Below are 17,595 nucleotides of genomic sequence, written 5' to 3' on the forward strand. Positions count from 1 at the left end.
GTCCCCAAAGGCGCATTTCCTACTTTGGCCTACTAGCATTCTGGTGGTGTGCAGTGATGCTACTTCGACTTGACTACATGTGTGCTCTTGTACTCAAGGTCTCCAAAGTCAAAGACATTTGTGCAAGTGCATTCGCATCTCATGCCTCACAGCACGGACCAACCTCCTGGAGCGGTCTCCAACTGTGGGTGACGGGACAGTAACGCTGCGGTACAAAAGGGGGTGGTGATGGACCGAGCATCAGAACCAATCAAACACTCACACCCAGTCAACAGATCTGGGTTTGATCCATCACCGTTCTTTAGCACACTCTGCCACCCCAGTTCAGACATGGCCATATGCAAATCAGTCTGACCCTGTGCCTCATGGGAACAGTCCAGCCGAACGCTGCGGCACCTCCTACGCCCATCACAACTGCAAGGCTAAGACAGATGAATGCTTCATTTCAATGATAATGTTACCTACTTCCTTGCAAACACCAGACACCACTCCTAGGTCACATGCGGTCTCTAGGGATCACCATGTTGTTCTTTCTGCCATTAATCAGCCATCTTGAGATTCTGTATACATAAGAGTCAGAATGATTGTCTGTCCCTGTATTGTATTTAAGTACATGCATAGGATTGATGTTTGATTCCACCTTGTTTTTCATTCCACATGTAAGCACGTTAGCAGCCACTTATATGAGACTACTGTGAATCGCATAGAAAACTCTCCCCTTGCTTCCGTCCTCTTCAAAGGTAACCGTCATTAGGGCACTGATTTTGTCACGATTAGACCACAACAGCCCCTTAACCTTGGGTCTACCAAAACAGACTGCTTGAAAGCTGCAGGCACTCCAGAACGTAGCAGCAACATCAGTGCTGGGCCCGAGCAGGAGAATATCAGTCTAAGATCATTTATGTAAACTCCAGTGACTTCCAATTCACAATAGATGCCTCTCTGTTTATGCCATAATGTAATGTATAGTATGAGAAAGGACAACTGTATGACCCCTCTACTTACTAGTTACACACAACTAAGGACACTAGGATCGGCGTCAGTGTCAGCTGGTCATTCTCAGGTTTAAAACTTTGAAACGTGCGGGAGTAGGAGGGTAGAGGCTTTCTGTAGTCACCCTGAAGGCGTGAAATAGGAGGTCATTAGAGCCCAGAGCTCAAGCAAGTCTCCCTAGTTTAAAAACCAGATTAAGACTAATCTATTTAATTTCCAGATCTAAGCATAAACTCTAATTTTTCTTTCCTTTGTCAGTACTCTGGCTTTTATTTTTTAACATAGCACAGTCATAAGCCTCGGGATACCTTTTCTTGAGGTTAATTTGAGCGCTCAATAAGAAATAAACATAAGTTGGAAAGTAACTTATTGCAAGGCTATATTCAATTTTACTACACTATTGATCCTTAGAGTGAATAAAAGCATTGGTGCTTCTTAATGTCTTAGCATTGACTGGATATTTCATTTCAGTGCCATGAATAGGTTATTTGCATCAGAGTCTCCAGACCTACATCCCCCTCCTGGAGTGAAAAAAGCCTTAACTACTTTAATTGGCGATCCCCCGAGATTCAAAGCCCAAAGATCATGCTTTACTTATTTGCTTCTGTAGTTCCAGGGGCAACTTGCAACACGTTTTACAAGGCTTTCTGAGTTGCCCCCAGGGTTGCACAGATCTTGCAGAACTGTCCCCACAGAGGATAATTGCTGAAAGAGAGACTCCAAGCTATTAATCACCCCGTCTGGTATACCCCCTCCATCCACCAGAGGGTGTCACGCTGTCAGCGCAGCAAGATATGGCAAAGACATGTTCAGGTGAGACCTGTGGTATAGTGCATTTTTAGGTGTGTCACAGATCACAAGACCTCCTTCTATCCCCACTTTTGCACCATGCCAAATGTCCTCATTGTAATGCTTCGGCTGAGCCCCTTGAGGGCAATCTTTAGGTGTGGGCTGTGACAGAGCAGCTGCTTAACAGACATATTGCTAACCATACAGAGTAGACCGTGGATTCTCCCCTTTGAATCATAACATTTCTTCAGCCAGTCTTGTTAGCCATTTGCTTGAGACTGTCATGTGTTGGCCCAGCCCAGCGGAGTATTCATCTGCTACGTAAAGCTAAACTAAGCGATTTGGGAGTTACCTTCTGCCTCCACTCCAGTGCTCTCATTAAATTGCATGAGGGATTACTTCGCTATAATACTTTTTATAGAGTTAAATAGATTTACTGCATTAAAATGAACGAATCAACAGGTACGGAATGTGAAACACAAACCTTTTCAAGCGTGTGCTCACCAGCCATGCATCAGAATTCAAGGTACATTCCAAAAATTTGAGTTTGTATTCGGCTCCCAGGTCTGCATTATACTTCAACCATAAAAGCAGTAAATCATGTATGCTCTATTTAGTAACCTTCTTATAAGAGGTCTATTCTTTCCCCCTTGTGATGCCTCCACGTAGTACATGGTTTCTTTTGTACCGCTCCAAGTGCTGTTTTTGCACCTCTATCCATCATGAGGGACTACTTTACGACTGCAGCACTCCGTCCTCTCTGTTGCTCCCTCCCATCTGTGTCACGCTAACGTCTCATGCATTAGCACGTTAAACATAGACCAATTGGATTTGGCAATGCTTGTTTCAAATGTGATAGCTTGTAGACAAACAACTGCTCTCTAATCAATCTCAACTGTAGTAAATTGTAAGGGGTTTGCTAAATGAATTGCATATCATTCATTGGACGGTATTCATTGAAAGCCACTCTTCTTTCAGACTAAGTCCAGCCTTCGATAGTCCTCCTCACTTTCCCCTTTAGTCTGAAAATACAATCGCAATCTCGGTTTTAATACGGGAATTTCTGAACACAAGGGCTGATCGAAAATTAAAATGTCCCTTTCCGCAATAAACATGGACCCGATAAGAAAGCTCATTGCCACATGCAATCAGAAACTGCATCTGTCCGAGTCAGGCATGCGACTGACTGACCTATCTCAACCCCGCTGGACTTACTGAGACTCACGTCAGACATGTACAAGTCATACCCACGCAGAAATGTAATTTGATGATAAAAAAAGCACCGCCAGGCCCATTTCAGCCGGCTGCTCATGCCCTCCCGGACATTTGCTCGCGCGCCCTACGTCGTCTCCTGCTCTATCTCCGCCCCCGGAGTTCAACCGCGATTGGCACGTGATGCAGCTCAATGGAAAGCAGCCAGAGTCCTGACTTCTTGCCGCTGGGACATGTGCTTTTCTGTAACAATGCCTCCTGCTGTTTTGGACGAAATGTAGAGCTCTGAAACCAGCGAGGCGCTGGGAAAGAAGGCGAGGACTGTTCTTCGCCCTGTTATTAGTGGCAAGTGAGAGCAGTTCACTGCCAGAGCCTAGTTTCAAAACAATCACGAAAAGGTCTGTTGAGGGGAGTGGCCTGGGAACAAGAAAAGCACTCGGTATTGTTTGGGTTTCATTGTTTGTAGAAGGTGGAATGGCCTGAGTGGGAGATGCCATGGTGAGCCATCGTCTGCAAAGGGAAGCTAGGGATGGGACAGTCAGTCTCATCTGGCACCCACCAGCCTTTCAGAGGCTCCAGCTTGCCAGGCAGTTTGTCAGTTTCCCAAGAGGGTCATTGACCCCTGCCACAGTCATGCAAGCCCCATGTTTAGTTGTTATTCATCTTTGCTTTAAAGAATAATTTATCTAAAGAATTTGCAACAAGTACTAAATAATCATAGTATACATCTTAAACATAAGGATAATAAAAAGAACAATGCATAACATCAAATAAGAAACATAAGTTCAATATAGAGAACAATGAAATAAGGTAACAATAGAAGAGAAAGAGAAATAAAACTAAGAAGGAATGTGATGCGAGTGGTCAGTGAAGGAGAGATTATGAGAGCGAGAAACTGGTGGAGGAATATATAGTCAATTTACACATATCATGGAATATTACAAACATACAATAAATAAGTGAATAACAAATTCATTAGTGATTCAGAACTTCTTTCATTATAGGATGTTGAGAAGTAGAGTTCCGTGCAGAGGTATCTAAAAAGATGGTAACCGGTGACCAAATAATGTCTGTTTGAACAACAAGTGAAATGGGACTGGCATGTGGTCTATCGAGTTTATGATTATAGCAGACACTATACCACCAGGCTTGATAGGAGAGGTTTGCAGAGTTTCCAATGTTTAGTGATTTTCTGAAAAGCACCCCCAATTAATAAGTCAATTAGAACAACTTTATATGTACAACTGTGCCAGTCATCTGAACGACTTACTAGAAAAATATTTGAAAATGAAAGGGGGACATAGGTGTGAAAAGTAGAATTAATTTGGGCCCAAACTTTCAGCCAAAATTGGTGTGTAGATGGACAAGGAAAATATGGTATAAATCTGCAGGGGTGGAATTACATGTCCGACAGGTTCATGAAGTCTTAGAATTCCTCTTCCTTAAGGTGACAGGGTTAATCATAAGCTTATTATTGACACAGAATAGAGTTTGAGTTGTGTTTGCAGCTTGTGAAGTTTTACACAGTTTCAGACAGATTTTATCCCAAAGAATAGTAGGCCAGGTAGTTTGGAGATCTTTGTTCCATTGTAATTCAACTTCCAATTTATTTCTGTCAACTGGGAGCTTAGTAAAATGTTTATAGATAGAAGTGGTGGGAGATGTGGAAAGTAGGGAAGTGATCTGGGTGTTATAAACTTGAGTAGGAGTATGTGATGATAATGTAGTTAAAGTGTTGGTAATAACATGTATTAAGAAATTAAATTTACTATTATATGATTTCAGCAAATTGAAGAGTAGTTGTGCTTGATGAAATTTAATAAAGGAGTTATTTGAGATAAGTTCAAGTACACAAATCAGATCAACATTTTTATTTGATTCAGACCTCGACTGAGGTCAACAAATACATAATATAAGATATTAGATTTAAACTTTTAAGATTGCTTTAAAACTCAATATACACATAGTAGATTAAAATTGTCGAGTAGAAGTACACAAGTTTATAATTAATCAGGATAGCACTTTAAAAATAATTCCTAGAAACTCTTTAAAAACTTAAATAAGTTGTGGCAAACAAATTCATTAGGAGGAGACTTGCATAGCGTTATTAAGTATTGAGTTAACGTCACATTGTATTTTAAACATATAGGGTTTATGAGACGTTGTCGTGCCTCTACCAAAGTCTGATTTGGACAAACAAAGAGTAAGTGGAAAAGATCACAAATCAAACCGTTTTCGCTGCAAGTATCCAAAATAGGTTTGTTGTATTTTTAGGAGCTTGTTGTACCAAACAAATGAATGAAGGAATTGTTCTCTGAGAAGTGGATTGCCCTAAGTAGTTTGTATGTAGTCTTATGAATAGTAAAGGACATGAAAAAAAGGTTTCTGGGTAAATGATAGGAATTCCTTAAAAGAAAAAGGTGATAGAAAGGATAATTCAATATCGTTATGTATTATTTAACTAGGGGCATTGGCGTATATTCCACAGCCCTCTCTGTCTTACTGCTGGTCTACATGAAGCTTGTACCTGCCAACTACAATTCTAATGCTCCCTTTCGACCTCTACACACTACACCCAATGCTTTCCATATATACCACACAATCAACCAATCAATCGGGATTTAAAAATCACCGGTGAGGCTCTCAAGGGCCTGGAACATTCAGGCTTCCAACCATACCACTCAGAACAGTCCTTCCGGTCATGCTTCACGTAGGAAGCACTTTAACAAATGCTACGATGCATTAAAATACAATTGCTCTAAGCAATAACGGAGACTCCCATTTTGTGCCAAGAGAAATATGAAATCAGGTACAAATCTTAACAAAATCAAAGGCATGCCCGATGTGTAGGCATTTCCTTTTCAACCCTAACTTCTTTGTGGTTTCCTACCCAGGTGCCCAGCGCCCTTTCGTATTTATGGAGGTTAACGTTTCCTGTGAAGCAGTGTAAACCACATCTATTTGACTGGTAGACCCTGTGGCGGGATTGCAGTTGATTTACATAAGGTGCCCAGTCAGTCCCCTGATGAAGCCTCCGGCCCAGTGAGTTGTGTTCTGCATAGCACAGACAAGCGGTAGGGTATCTCCGTTGAGAGAGATGAGGAAAACACTGGTTGTTGAAAACTACTGATGCCGGGCTTTTCCTGTAACTGGGCCTGTCACAACGTTCTAATCCTAAAGTGAGGCACGCAAGTGCAACCACCAGGGCCGGACTGGCCGTAGCAGGCATCGGGCGTTTGCCCGGGAGGCCGAAAGGGTGGAGCTAGTATTGTTACTGGGTTGCCGGTTTTGCAGCAATGCTGCAATATCGGCCCCCTGTAAGAAAAGCAGCTGTGTGGGGGTGGTTATGTAAACCAGCAGTGCTTCACGCATGTACCCACCCAGGGCCGGGGTTGGAACCGAGACCAGCCCTGGCAAACTGATCGGCCGGCCCCTCATGGGTGGGGGGAGGGAGGGAGGGGGGGGGGGGGGAGGTGCGGCGGAGCAGTTTGATAGGGCCGATTTCGTCCGATTAGGTTACAGGCGGCCGATATGGTTAGCCCCCGGTAACAAAAATGCCTCCCCGGGGACCCAAAATGGCCCCCACCCTGGTGGCCCACCAGGGAAATGCCCGGTGCCTGCTAAGACCAGTCCGGCCCTACACCCCCCCCCCCCCACCCCAGGGGGTGGGAACCAGTCTGACAAAATTGCCAGGGCTGCCTTGGGTTCCCAGTCTGGCCCAGACAACCACTTTCTACTGTACATGATTGAGCCTTCCTAGAGGGAACTACTGTCCCCTGAAGAGAGATCACGTGAACTGACTGGCCACACAGCAATATATTAGTTATCATGTTAACTGGCCTACATACATGGCCTACTGTGCTCTGAGATATCATGGGAACTGGCCTAATGTACTGCTTGAAATAGCAGGGTAACAGGGCTAATGGAGCTGCTGCACTATAAGGAATATCACATGTACTGGCATACAGGAGCTACTGTAGTCTGTGAGACATTACATCAACTTGCCTACTCGAGCTGCTGCACTCATTTTGTGAACTGGTCTAATGAAACTAGAGTACTGAAAGTGATATCTTGCAGACAACCCTACTAGCATTAAAGCACAATGTGGCGATATCCCGCCAATGATAAATAAAGCTAAAGAGATAAAGAGAAGCACTTGACGAAAATTACAGTGAAAATAAATGGAAAAGTACAAGATGGGAAGAATGGAAGAAGCAGCATTGGCAAAACTAATAGGTCTTGCCTTGGCAAACAGGTGATATAGTTTCTTTTTTTATTGCAAGCTTTCCACAAAAATAAAAAAATACATGGTGCTATCAATACAGGCTATGTGCTTGCAATTAAAAAAAATTATAAACACGTTTACCCATTGCAAATACTCTCAAGAGAACAGTACGGGTGCTTCCTACTGAGCAGGTTTTAGTTGTACTGCATTTCACAGGAAAAATGATTCTCAATGGCACAAAGAAAAAGTAATATTGGCTTTGAAAGTGTAACTAAAAAACACAGACTACGCACACAAAGATGACTAATAAAAGCATAAAAATAAAGCATAAAGAAAAGCCTTTTACACCTACGCACCCAGAAACTGTAATAGCACCCCGTATCCATCAGTACTGCTCCAAAGCTGCTCAAACTAAGGAAAGAGTTGAATGCACGCCTCTTTAAAGAGCAGCACATAGCAATGCATCTCCTATCATTTCTCCATTTGTCTTTGACACTATACAGTGCTCTGCTGCTTTTTGGCTAGGTTCAAGCAACAGAAACACCACATACATATATAGACACAAAAGAGCACTGGCAAGGTAAAAACGTATCCCCAAAGTCTTGGTACTGAAATGCACGTCTTTTTAATTGGATGTACACAGGGAAAATGCCATTACTCAGAGTGCAGTGGCAATGGCTGAAGTGAACTGACCCATTGTCTCATGCTGTAGGCTGTGGAAGGTGGAAGCAAAATGCAAAAGACAGCTTAACAGACCAAAGGACGAAGAAGGCTCAAGACAAGCACATGTATGTATGGATTTATAGATATTTATTTACTGCACAAGGTTGGCAAGACAGCTAACTTTGTCTATAGGCAAGACCTAAAACAAAAAAAACTAGAAAAAGCAGAATTGTAAAGAAAGTAGTTATAGAAGAAAGGCACATCCCATAAGGGATAGTGTGGCTTCAATGAATCCCTTACATATGAAGGACCAGATCGAAAAAGATATATTTTTAAGGTCCAAAGGCATTGCTCCAAATCTGAATTCCAAAGACCAGCCCCAATGCATGGATATAAAAGCTTAAATGTTATGAGAAAAAAGAAAAGCATAAATGCACACATGGCAGAATGTACTCTGCCGATTAGACCACTTGATCGCATCTTAAAACTCTGTCAGGTATTTCTGCTGCAACATCTCATAGGCTAGACCTTGGAGCCGAACGTTCTTGCTGGACCACAGTTTTGCGGGAGCAGAAGTAATAGTGCAGGGGCTTTCATTTTGTGCATATAAGCTTGGCCTCCAGAGAATATCTCTCGCATTTCAACAGACAGGTTTCCACCTAAAGGCTGGTTGGACATGGGAATTGTCAGTCAGACATCAAGCTTTCCCATTGGACTCTCAAGGGACTTCAATTTGTCAAAGTAAAATCTCTCAATTTACCCCTCAGCCAACAACTGTCGCCTAATCTAGTTTCTTGAACAGTGGAGGGGGTGCTTACCTTTGCAGAGGCTCTTGTCTTCTTACTAGCAGAAGAGTGGAGGTCTTCATGTACTCGATCCAGCAGCCATAGCAGGAACTCCAGGGCATCGTGCTGGGAATTTCCACGGAACTGTGGCCCAAATTTGGATACCGTGCTCTGTAAGGACAAGAAGACAAAAACAGCCATTCTTTCAGTATTTGCAAATCAACTTCATGGGGAAAGTGACAGATCCGACAAGCATAGGTGACCATCCTACTGTGAAATATTCTACCTTGCCATAGTGAGAGTTTATCAATCCTTGGCATCTGCCACATTTTTGTGACCAGTGCATATTCAGACATCAATAGGACCCAAGATCAGCTGCACAACGCAGCAGAAAGCATTTGATCAGAGAGACTCCTGGAAAAACTCAAGCGGTGAGAATGCACATTTCATCAAAAAACAACCACCATTTTGCTTTTGTAATTCACAGCAGGAAAAAATAATGCTGCTCTAATTTAAGGGCAGTGTCACGAGAGAGATAGTTCTCAAAGATGCACACCAATAACCATGTATTCCAGCCTGTGCAGAAGTAATCAGTGTAATGTACATGCAGACAAATCTGCAGGACTAATAAACGTAAGGGGGATTTATTAAACTTTGCAATGGGTTTCCAATGCAAAAGTGATGCAAACCCAGCACAAAGTGTTGAATTGGGATTTGCCCTTCAATGCAAATTCTGTTTTGTGTTGGAAGGTTTCCCCATAGCAAAGTATTTTGTGCTACTTTTCATCAAGGTGGTACAAAAGTGGGTGGTGATGGACAGAGCATCAGAACCAATCAAACACTCACACCCAGTCAACAGATCCGGGTTTGATCTATCACCATTCTTTAGCCCACTCTGCCACCCCAGTTCAGACATGGCCATATGCAAATCAGTCTGACCCTGTGCCTCATGGGAACAGCCCAGCCCAAACTGCCAAGCCATGCCTTCCCTGGACCGGAAACAAGCTTCGTAGGACCGGTTTCTGGCATTTCAGCCGTCTTCAGCCAGGCTTGCTTGAATCCAGTGGCAAAGTGAGCAAGGGACTCACGTCTGAGCATACCCTGCCAACTTATGGCAAACAAAGCGGTACAAAAGGGGGTGGTGATGGACGGACGGAGCATCAGAACCAATCAAACACTCACACCCAGTCAACAGATCCGGGTTTGATCTATCACCATTCTTTAGCCCACTCTGCCACCCCAGTTTAGACATGGCCATATGCAAATCAGTCTGACCCTGTGCCTCATGGGAACAGTCCAGCCCGAACTGCCAAGCCATCCCTTCACTGAGTGATTGTGCTGCATTAAAGTACTGCTCCATGTCTGGGACCGTGACGCCACCCTGACCAAAAGGCAATGTGAGTGTCTCCCATGTCAGACTTGGATTACGCCCTGCCTAGACTAGTCTGGTCAGTGTGGTTTTAAATTGGAGACAAAGAGTCTGGTTCAATGGGGCTGGGATATTATGGACAGATATTAAGATGCTCGTCCTCCTCAGATTAATATAAGGGGAATGCTGCTTTCCATAGACCGTGGCAATGTTATCCACCTCTTCACCTAGTCACACAATTTGGTAAGTACCGGGTCATAGTGGTCTAATATTATTTGGAATTTTTCTCCATTAAGCATGATCCTCAAGTTTGGATAGAACTGTCACACCCGTGCAATGGAAGCTCCATCGTGCTTACAGGCTGCATCCGTTATGGGAACATTTCTGACTTGGTCTAGTTAATACGTACACCTATCCCATGCCTTTTTATTTCAGCCAGGAGTGGCGCAAGATTTTGTACCTGGGTCGTTTACAAATATCACAATGTCATCAGCATATAGTAACACCAATACATGCTTATTTGGTAAAGTTAGCCCCCTGCAGGAATATTTAGTGAATAGCAAGATCCCTAATGGTTTCATGGCCAGGGCAAACAAAAGGGGAGAGGAGGGGCATCGCTGTTGCGTACCTCTAATTGGAAATGGATCCAAAATACAGGGGCTAATGCGCACTCTAGCCAGGGGGGTGGTATACAGGGATTTACTGAGGTTTCTTATATTAAATAGGATGCCGATTTTATGTCGCACTTCATTTGAGGGAATCAAATGCCTTTTCGGCATCTAGAGAACGGATATGGCATTTTTCTCCAGTCTGACTTGTAGAATAACAGTGAAAAAAGTCTGCAAGTTATTATACTTCGCTGTGCCCAGGGTAAAGCCCAACTACTCTAGTAATATCAGGCCGGGCACCAATGCTGTCACCCTATTTGCTACAACTCTTGCTAGGATCTTATTGTGCAAGCTTAGTAAGGACAACGGTCTGTAGTGACATCCTTGTCCGTCAATACCTGGCTTCAGCGGTGCTGTATTGAGACTGCCTCTCGTGGTTGGGGGAGCTCTCCAGTCTCTACAGCCTCCTGATTGAGGACGGTCAGTCATGGCACATAAGAGTTTGAACGCCTTTTAAAATTTGGCGGTGAGGCGATCAAAGCCCGGAGGCTTCCCACTTGCCAAACCATCAATGGCAACAGTGGTCTCCAGTGCATGATCGGCCCAAGCAACAACTGCAGGCGTGCACCAGTGTTTGTACTACAATGCTCACATGTTCATAGGAGTGTGCTAATAAGTCATGTATTAGGACATATAGCATTAAATCCTATGAGGAATTTAGGTACAAAATTAGATGCATCTGTTAGAAAAACGCCAAAATATATCAGCTGCTGCTTCTTTTTCTTATAAACCCCCCCAAAAAATGGATAAAAGGTAGCTAAGAGGAACACAAAATAAACCTCTTTAAATAGAGATGAAACATCACAAAATAAATGCAATAGAAGTGGGTGTCCTAAATGTAAGTAAGGCACAGTGTGTGAGTACCACCGGCATGTATAAGTATCTGGTTAATAGTGGTGACAAGGCGCTGTTGTCCGATTCGAATTATGGGATTGATTTTGAAAGGCGCTCACAACACTTATGGTGTAAAAGAAAAGAAAATTATGATGAGCAGAGCAGATAATTGGGTAGAGTAAACGTGCCTGGTGGACCTGAAGTGAAATCAATATCTATTTAGCTAGGCATCCAAAACACATAACCTCTGTTTTTATAAACTTTCCAGAAAATACACTTTTGGTTCCTTATTCCTCAAGCATCCAGAATTGAATTATTCTAGGCAATTACTCTTTCAAAGGCAGCTGTTATCTATTCAAGCGTCAGATCTTTAATACTAAACAAAACACTGACCACAAACCAAAGCTGGTGACACAATCAGCTCCACACTCAACCCTATGTTCTAACGCTATCCTTTTAGGATTCATAACAGGTCAGAAGCATCAGAGATAGGACTCCCCTGTCAAAAAGCAGCCAGGGTGCACTGCACTATGAGCAGAGGATACACACCCGCAGGTTCGGCTGCACAGCTCAGAGCCACGGCAGCTCTGGGGCGCGGCTTCACCAAATAATAAAGGTACAGGAGAAATTGAGAGTGTGTAGATATAAGAACGGTGAGTTTTGGGGTTTGGTGACTGCAACTGAGGCTCAGCGCACAAAGGATACGAATAATAATAATAACTATCTGTACACAACAAATGGAATTGTTTGTAGGCACTTAAGTCATAATGAAAGGAGTCAAGAGCAGAAAGAAAGTAGAGAAAGTGGAAAGAAGAGTATTAAAATACTAACTTCTGACTGATTTTACTTCACAGACTCTTTTCATCTAACTGTTTTTAGTTTTTGTATAAGACATTTTCTCACACAGGCTGTGTTCTATTGTGTGCACACTCGCAACACTGGACAGGAAGGGGCTTCAGAGACATTACAGAAGCAAATATTTGGAAAATGATAAAAAACGGTCACTAAGTGTCAAGTCCAATTTAAGGCACAGCCGATGCACATTTTTCAAGCCACACTCCCTTTACCCTCAGATTGCTCGTTGAATCGTGTATTCACACCTGGAACACTGCTTAACTGCAGTCTAGGCGATCAGCTGCCGACTAGAACTCCTTCCACCGTGCATTCCTATCTGGAGGAAGCAGATTCCAAAACTTCACCTTCGCACCTTTGACACACATGGCAGCCACACCTTCAGGAGGCGATTCTGAAGCTGGATAGTGTCTGCTCCTGGCTTTTCATGAGAAAAGTCTCAAAACACCACCTTTGAAGTTTACTTGTTTTATAGTTATTCATGCTTGCCACTGCTCGTTATCCAAGCTACACAGGCCGAAACTGCTACTGAACGTCAACTGTTGGAGTTGCAATAATATGGCGGAGACACAGTGGCGGTTCCTCCGCGAAGGCGGAGGATCGTCCCCCAATGCTTTCAGCAGTGCAAATAAAGGAAAAATATAGAGATAACTCGTTGTTATTATCATTTTATTTTTTCCTGCTGCTGCAGCTTAGCAGGTCTGCTCTGCTCTCAGGGCGGGGGGGGGGAGGGAAGGAGTGGTAGGAACTCTAAGTGCGCATGAATGTTTGGCCGGTCTTCTCGGGCAGACCAAACAGTCATGTGCACTAAGCATATTCGAGGCAGCCTGGGTGGAGAACATGCCCAGGCTCCCAGTCCCTGGCTGAGTGCCGAACCACAGCACTCAGACCAATCACAACGCAGCATTGTGATTGGCTTAGGGGAGCCTGGGTGCTTCCTGTTCCAGCCAGGAGAGACGCAGTGGGACAACAGAGGAGAGACGTGGCGAGGGGGTACGTTTACTTTTTTTCCTTTAACCCCATCCCCCACATCCTCCCCACCACCCACCACCCCCGATCCGTGACAGCCACCACTGCGAAGACGGGCTGCATATTTTTGTGTCCTATCTGACCCTACTGGCCTATTGGAACTCTATCTGGCACCATCTGACATAGTCAAGTGGGCTACTTATAGCTCCGTGATTTGAACTAGTACTACTTCATGACACGTGAGATATTGATGGACTGCACAATAATACGAAATGTTGGTTGGTCTCCGCCCTATGAGTAGCATGGATCTGCCTTTTGAGTCACTAATATTATCCGATGACTGACAAATGGAGAGAGAGAGGCTATGATAATAGCAATGGCATCACATGAGCGTGTAATTTATAAAAATGAATGAGCTATTACAAGTATTTGAAGAGATACGGAGCTTCTGCATTCATGGGCTTTGGACCAGTCTCTTGGAGGGAACTGTGGCTTAACGTTAAAGTGACTTTACGGTTCACATTTATGGGTCACGTTCTTTCTGAAAGTATTTGATATAGCAAAAGTTTGAGAGGGGGTCTTAGCTTGAGACCCTAGTTACATTTAATATTTCTACGGGGAGATCATAGGTGCTTATCTGGAGCCAGTGGGTTGCAGGTGGGGACTCATGTTTGGGGACTGGCACTTATTTCTACACCTCAGGATGTCCAGAACAGCAGTGTGAAAAATACAGAAGGGGGGGAAAAGTATGGGAGAAAGAGAAAGGCTGAAAAAACGTGCCAAAAAGAGAAAGTAGGAATCTGCATTCACAAGCTATAGCGACAGGGAGCTTATGGTGGTAGATTAATGAGGCAGGAGGTGGAATCATGACTACCATGTTTACTATTGGGCATGCCAACATTCAATAGTGCCAGATGCGGGCTTCTGAGCAAAACTTTGAACCCAGCACTTATTGTTTTACAAATTGAGCACAAGAGAGATGACAGATTTGCAATACAGTACATGATGCAATCTGTATATCAGTGGTCTTCATTATTTAGGTGTTATAGACAAAGCAATGTCAACCACTGTCTTCTTTTATATGTGATAATCCATTAAAAGATGTAAACGCACAGATTGCTTATGGAGAAATTCTACACAACATACATCTCCTCCAAGATTTTACTAAAGGGTACAGTTTAAGTAGTGTTGCAGATTGTGCCAATTATCAATAACAATAGCGCCCGACCCACAAATGCACTAAGGTTAGCCTATAATTTATTAGATGAAAAATAGTCAAGTGTTTTGCAAAGTTCACTGCCTGGTAAGACAAGATGAACAAAGTTTTAAACAGTTTTTGAGATGACAATAATATCATGACATGTTCACATATGGATTAGATATCCATTAGATACAAAGCCTTCCACGACGCAGGTCCAGCGTATCTGAACCATCACCTCTCATTCCACGTACACACCAGACACCTCCGCTCTGCCCATCTGGCCCTGGCCACCGTCCCACAGATTCACAAGACCAGAACCGGAGGAAGATTCTTCTCCTACCCTGCCGCCAAGACCTGGAACACTCTGCCCCTCCACCGCAGGCAAGCCCTGTCACTGACCCCAGTTCCCCTTTCCCCAGTTCCCCTTCAGTGCCTTGAAACCCTCACGGGTGAGTAGTCTCACTCTATAAACCTTGATTGATTGAGATAGGACAGATTTCTGTACTTTAGATGCAATCTGCTCTTAACAATTAATCACTTTCCCGTAAATTTGCAAGAGGATAGAATTTTGGGTATCAGTTTTTGGATGAAACTACTGTGCAAAACATGATGGCGTATGATATGAATGATCGTGGTCTCCATTCAACTCCAGTTCTAGCTGCAGCACTTTAACAGAGCTTGTTGCTCTTCCAATGTTTGTGCCATCATTTACATTTTCTAGTTTGTACATCCTTCTGCTCTTTCCAGGCCCAGATCGGACTAACAAATACATAAGGAAATTATTTTTGCTTTATATGATATAACCACCAGCAGCAGGACTACTCCTCTTTATGTAAGATTGACTCAATGTATCTTTCCATGACTGCATTTCTCTTTTACCTAAAGATGATATGTGGGGCTTCAGCATTTTAGAAACAACGATCTCCCGAAAGCAGACTGCTTCCTGTCTTACGCCATCCCTCGTCTTTGACAACTCTGCATTGGTATTTATCAAATCGAAGATTTTAGTTTTTACCTAGTTTATCTAGAACAGTGTACATGGAAAGAGCAGTATTGGCAACTGAGGTTTGACTTAAAAACAGAGTAACAAGAACTGTGTAGGATTTTTTTTTTTTTGCAGTTTTGGGTGGGACGGTTCTCAATGGCGTTAGAAGGTCAGAAATATCCCAAATATATGGTGTGCCCCCGGAGAATCCAGGCAGGAATATCAATGACACCAAATATCATGGACACAATATCCAAGGACAGAATATGGAATGGTAAGTATAGATTTTCTATATATTACTGCACATATATGTACCTTGGCAACAAGTATAACTTCACCAAACTGTATGAGCGATCCTGTAAAGAGACCTAGTTCGAACTACTTTACGACAATAAAATATCTTGCGATTGTTCAATTATCAGATAAAAGGCTGTGCCAGAAGGATTCCAACACAAAGTCTGAGCTGTGTAGCTCAAGTTAATAGGATAAACCGGATTAGCAATCTTACTGGCATTAATATCCAAGTGCCCATTCGGTCCACTTGGGTTTCAGCTTTCTTACTTTGCACGCCTCTGAGCAAGAGCCTAGAAACTTTTGCAACAAATAATGAAAGAGCAGGCAATGAGGGATACACAGCGGACCTACACAGAGCAAGCCTCAGAGATAGAAGGAACCCCTTACATATTGATTTATTGGCTTTTGTATATAAAGTCATCAGAACATCTGTTGGTGGCACATATACCTACCACTATCAAATAAACTGAAATTAATGCACACTGAGATGTTAGAATATCCCTGTGGTGCGGGATCAGAGCCGGGGTATTTAGCTTTCATTTGCCAAAGAGAGGGGTGATTGCTTCTTCCCCCATGATAGCGTCCCCGGACGTGACTCCAAAAAAAAAAAAAAAATCAAAGTAGGAAAGCAAGTAGCAACAATATGAATTGTGGGCAATTTTTACATTAAAAAACTGGCTCAATAATCCAGGAAACATCTCTGAGTGTTCAGTGATGGAGCTTAAAGGAAATAGTCTTCAATAAAACTCAAAGACTGTAATATGCGACTGTCCTGTAACAGATTAAATTAAAGACTATGCAACGAAATGGTCCAGAAGCCAAGCAAAATAGCCAGGAACATTTTTCAAGTGTGGTTGCACAACAATGAAACCTAAAACAAGAGTTGCTTTATAGCTGCCTTTCTTACGCCTCAAATACTAACTTACTGCATATTGGATTAGGAACAATGCAATATAATAGACAGAGTTGCCTCCATCTTGGAAAGGAATTCGGGGCTAATCTTATTCTGTGATGTGAAACATCAAAAATGCTGAAATGCGAAAATGCAAGCTCCACCCACCCTACTCTGGGTGCCATAAATGAGCTGGTATTCCCAGCATTCTCCTGTGATTTCGAACCCAGTCAAAGCCCTGGAAGTGAGGGAGGATGAACAAGTTGTAATGAACGTTACAAGGAAGAGTAGGTCTAAGACTAATGAATATTGCATCAGAGCAGAGAGTGTAGGCATTGAAGGTTGGCGGCTAAAAATGACTTGGGGGCCGATTCAGAGTTAGGCGGGGACCGCCGCACCACCATTCCGACTGCCGTATTAGGAGTACGGCAGTCGAACAATTTTGGGACTGCCGTAAACCACCAGGGATCCGCAATTCCAAGCGGTTTTGCGGCAGTCTAGGGAAGCAATATGCTTGCACCGCCAAGCATATTACTAGTTTTCCCACCCGGAGACTGGAGGTGAGCCTACAGGGCCCCTTGTTGCCCCTGAACACGGGAATGCATGCAGGGGGCACATGTTTTGCCCCTCTGTCTGCATGCACCCCCTTTCCTGCATGGGATGGACTGCACAGTCCATGCCGTGCAGGAAAGTCCTTAGGCCTTTCCATTGAGGTGCCTTTTCAATAGGTACCGCAATGGGACCGCTGCGCCGCCCACTCGCAGGACAACGAGGAAACTCATAAGCTGGCGGGCGACCACCAAAGACATAATCAGGTCCATAGATGAGAAGGAGCAAGACTAAGTGTACTGAAGACTTATCAGG

At 43.4% G+C, this 17,595-nt stretch overlaps 1 protein-coding gene across 1 annotated transcript in view; it reads right to left on the bottom strand.

Annotated features, from left to right (window-relative positions):
• The window catches only part of USP43 (ubiquitin specific peptidase 43), a 920,725-nt gene that overhangs the window by 774,562 nt on the left and 128,568 nt on the right, over nucleotides 1-17,595 (bottom strand). The window contains exon 2 of the mRNA XM_085616819.1: nucleotides 8,701-8,838. Coding sequence (XP_085472945.1) covers nucleotides 8,701-8,838 — 138 coding nt within the window. The remainder of the gene's footprint in view (nucleotides 1-8,700; nucleotides 8,839-17,595) is intronic.

Source organism: Triturus cristatus, chromosome 7, assembly GCF_964204655.1.
Source record: "Triturus cristatus chromosome 7, aTriCri1.1, whole genome shotgun sequence".
NCBI classification, from domain to species: Eukaryota; Metazoa; Chordata; class Amphibia; order Caudata; family Salamandridae; genus Triturus; species Triturus cristatus.